This window comes from Argiope bruennichi, chromosome 6 (genome assembly GCF_947563725.1).
Source record: "Argiope bruennichi chromosome 6, qqArgBrue1.1, whole genome shotgun sequence".
NCBI lineage: Eukaryota > Metazoa > Arthropoda > Arachnida > Araneae > Araneidae > Argiope > Argiope bruennichi.
Genome location: NC_079156.1, coordinates 127553982 through 127558275, shown reverse-complemented (window position 1 = coordinate 127558275; position 4294 = coordinate 127553982). Strand labels below are relative to the sequence as shown.

General features: G+C 29.3%; 1 protein-coding gene across 1 annotated transcript; it reads right to left on the bottom strand.

The window, feature by feature from the left end:
- Window positions 1-2354: 2354 nt before the first annotated feature.
- Window positions 2355-3338, bottom strand: LOC129972030 (zinc finger protein 37 homolog). Its single transcript, XM_056086011.1, has one exon. It carries the CDS (start codon window positions 3336-3338, stop codon window positions 2355-2357), a length of 984 nt encoding a protein of 327 aa, XP_055941986.1.
- Window positions 3339-4294: the final 956 nt, after the last annotated feature.

Genomic DNA, 4294 nt, shown 5'->3' with positions numbered 1-4294 from the left:
TAGGTTTTTCTTCAAAATCTGCGTATCATTTCAGGAAATATCCACTTGATCCCAAAACCAGAAAATATGACAATGATGCATCTATTCTGTAGAAGTCACGAGGAAGGATTAAATACATTAAAGAAGAATGAAATAAAAACACGATACTAAAATACACATAATGAATAGTTATTTTCGTGTCCTCCATATTCAGTTGTGTGCTCGGCGCATCATATTACACTTTAATTTATAGAAGCATTATTTGTGTCGCGTATTTATAGGAATTTTGTGTTAGTATCAATTTATACTCATAACCCAACGCATATTATTACATTCAATATTAAATTAAACAGCTAATTTCGTTCATTGCACTTAAAAACAATGAAAGTAAATAACATTGAAAAAAAGCAAAAACTTTGATTATACAAATTCACTCGGAACAAAAATTATTTTTCAAGTTAGTGTCAATTTCGCGTTTATAAGACTAAACATTTATTTCAATTTATTTACATATTAATTTGTAATCAGAAAATAAAAATATGAGGCCTAGCATTTCTGATTCCCATCTGTTTCATTTAATAGTTTAATCAGAAAAGTACAATTTCTTGCAGCAGAATTTTTAGATTTGTGTTTTATTAGTCGAGATACGCATCCATTTGGATAGTCAGACTTGATGCTTACTAAGGATTTCAATTTAATATTTCTTGTATTTGTCTCAATGTTTTTTTTCAGCTAAAATTTTTATTAGTGGCAAATTTTGTAAGACATGAAAGTTATATTACTGTATTAGAAGTCGTCCGCCCTTCTGCTCATTGCTTTATGCATTTCCCTCGTTTTCGGTCTTTATCACTACACATCCAATTATATCACAAGAAGGAATGAATTAAAAAACGGTCACAATGAAAAAACCTTTTCCACCGTTGTTTTATTTGAAGTCAAACTCTAATGATAAAAAATACAATATTTCAAAAATTTTATGAAAAACATACTTTACATTGAAATTTTAAAAAAAATAAGCCGGCGCATCTTTTTTTTTATCATTATCAATGAAGAATAAACTTGAATAAATTATTATAACTAACAATAACAACGATTTGAGTTTCATTTCATGAATGAAATATAATGCTTCAAAATATGCATCAAATAATTTTTTTTTAAGAATTGATTGAAAATTTAGTAAAATATGCGAGAAAAGTTGTTATCATTAAAAAGAGAAGGCTGACTTTTCGGATGATGTAAAAATCAGTTTTGTGCTGTAATATTTATTGAAAGTTTATTATTGCAAAAAATTGCTAAAATTTTGTTTAATGTATTTATTGCGCCATGCAGTTCATGAGCAAAAGTAATCACATCAAGCATTACTAGTCAAAAGTAATTAACTTTTCCTCAAGACATGAATTAAGGGAAAATGTTGAAATTCTATTTTAATAATATTTTCAAGATTGATATTCCATTTTAATATCGGATTCATTGATGAAAATGGAAATATCTGTTTTAGTGTGCAGCTGTATTTTACCGGATTATTTATTTTTACTACTCTAATGAATACTGTATTTTTAAGTTTTTTGTATTGTAAGTTTTTTTTAAACTTCAATTGTTTATTTCTGATATTTTAAAGAGTTTTTTTTTCTTGCTTTAGAATGATTTTTGTTTAGAAAATTCCGGTTCGAAAAGTAAAATATAAATAAAAATGTGGGTTGTTTCTTTGAAAGAATTTATAAATGGAGTTGCAAATGTTCTTTGGATTTAATTTTCATAACAAATATCATTTCGCTTTATGCTTCAGAAAACGAATATCTTGTATTTATTGCACTGTCCGTGTATTTATTACATTAGATGGATCTGAATTTAGCCTTTAATGCTGAATATGTTGTAAATATGTCATTCAATGAATATATAAAATATTGATGCCAGTTGGAGGTTTCGGATGATATTTGTTTTATAATATATTGATTGATTAACACAGAATATACAGAAACGATACAGTTCTGGATACAGGTTTATTGAATGAAATGTTTGAAAACCTAATATATATATTTCACCTGTTCATAATTCTTCTAACATTTAAAATCGGAACTCTTGGAAAATTAGAGGAAAGCATTTTAAAAGCAGAAAAAAAAATACAAATTATATTCATTTACAAGTAAACACATGGCACATAAATTCTCACAACTTTCGTCAGTTTTTCATCAAGTAAAGTGCAAAAGAGTGTTGATCTGATGTCAGAAAAATATCTTCGTCAAATGTGTAGAATTCATGCAGAAATTTTAAAAATAACACTGTAATAATTGAGTTAAAAAATATTTTTCTATAGAGAATGTTATGCAGTTTCATACAAGTGTGAAAGAAGTATTTTTGCAATTTGCTCATTGAGTTCATTCATGCATTCTCCTGTGATGATTTCTGCAACTTCTGTTGTTAGTGAAACTCTTTTCACAAGCTGGGCATTTATAAGGTTTTACCCCAGTGTGTGTTCGGATGTGTGTTTTAAGATTAGAGACATGAGCAAATGCCTTTTGACATACATCACACACAAAGGGTTTTTCACCCGTGTGAGTCCGATAATGTGTCTTAAGATTTTGTTTGAAATTGAAATCTCTTCCACATATATCACACACAAATGTCTTTTCGTCAGAGTGTATTTTATAATGTCGTTTGAGATCTGATTTCCGAGCAAATGATGTTTTACAAATTCTGCACTGGAAGGGTATTTCTCCAGTATGTATTCGATAATGTTCTTCAAGGTTGATTTTACATTCAAAACGTTTAGAACAAATATGGCAAACGAACTTTTTTTTAAGGGGACGTATTCCAGAAGGTCCTGCAACTGCAATGTCATCTTTTATAGAACAAATGGATTCTTCCTCGTTGGCAGCCATTTTGTGGATTTGATTGGAATCTTCAGAACTCATTTCAGGTGAAATATGCTCATTTTTTAGGCTCCTTGAAGCTTCGATAGTACTAAGTTTTGGTTTCTTGTTTCCTTGTAAAAAACCATAATTAAAACGAGAATTCTTGCTTCCAGTAATATTTTTCTTTACTGAAAGCCTGCTTTTAATAACACAGTCTAAGGAATCCATAAGCGAATCTCTATCATTATTAAACGATTGCCTTTTGCTGTCCTGAAGAGACATTCGGCATTCTTCATAAGTTTCTCCAGCGGATAAATTTGAAACCTTTGAATCACCGTTATTTTGCTCAGAGACAGATTCGGTGTTATCTGTGGTTTTCGTAAAAGCCTTTTGAGAGTCTCTCTCAGAATTGCAGGCATTTTCAACCTTTTCCGACAAAACGTTTATCGATGCATTTTCATTATTCCCTTGAGCGTCCACTATTGACGTACCACACCGATTTCTCATTTGTGCGATGTTCGAGATTGCCTTCAATTTCCGTTTTCGCCTTGAGTCAGACACTAACAAAACATCATCAATATTTTCTTTTAGAGATGTATTCAGTACTGCCGAATTTTCACTATAAATTTGACGAACTTCTGGTTGCAGATTTTCATCAATGTCATTCAAATTTTCTTTAATTATATCTTTTGAGTAATCATTATTTTTATCCATTTTGTCCAATTCTTCTAAACTTGGCAATGTATATATATTGCATTTGTCCTTTTAAAAGAGGCAGGAATGATTCTCACCACAAGGCACTGTTCTATAACAAATCTGACACAAGTATCGAGGCATATATATTAAAATTCAATTTTAAAAAAATATGTGTTCAGAAACGTATACAGAAAATGGCTGACAATTTGAAGTAATCAAGATTTCAAGCGTTTCTAACAATTTATTTCTGTGGGCATTATTGCTGATGTCATAAAATTTGTGCATTTTTTATGATTAAAATGGATTTAATCGATTAACAAATTATGTTTTGATTCGTTTCATAAACTAGAGCTTTCTCACCTCAAAGGCATGCATAAGATTCTAATGCAATATCCGATATATCAAATTTAAAATTACCTTTCTGTTATGTATGATACTGAGCAATCTGGAATTATCTTAGTTATCAAATGAAATGAGTTGTAAATATTTATATCTGCTTGAAATCAAATTTTAGGTATAGTTTTCGATTAGAAGACTTTGATATTATCTGATCTTTACTTTTATTAATTCTTAATTCTACTTTTGATCCGAGTCTGCCTCTCTGATTATACGATGATCCTAATTTTTTTTCTATAAATCATCTTTAAATGTATACAATATGTTTTCAAATGAAATCTGATTTTGTTATTCTGGTACTCATTTCGGCTATCATGTTTCTATTGCACTCGAGACATATTTCACGTATTTCCAATTTTTTCATAAGAAGA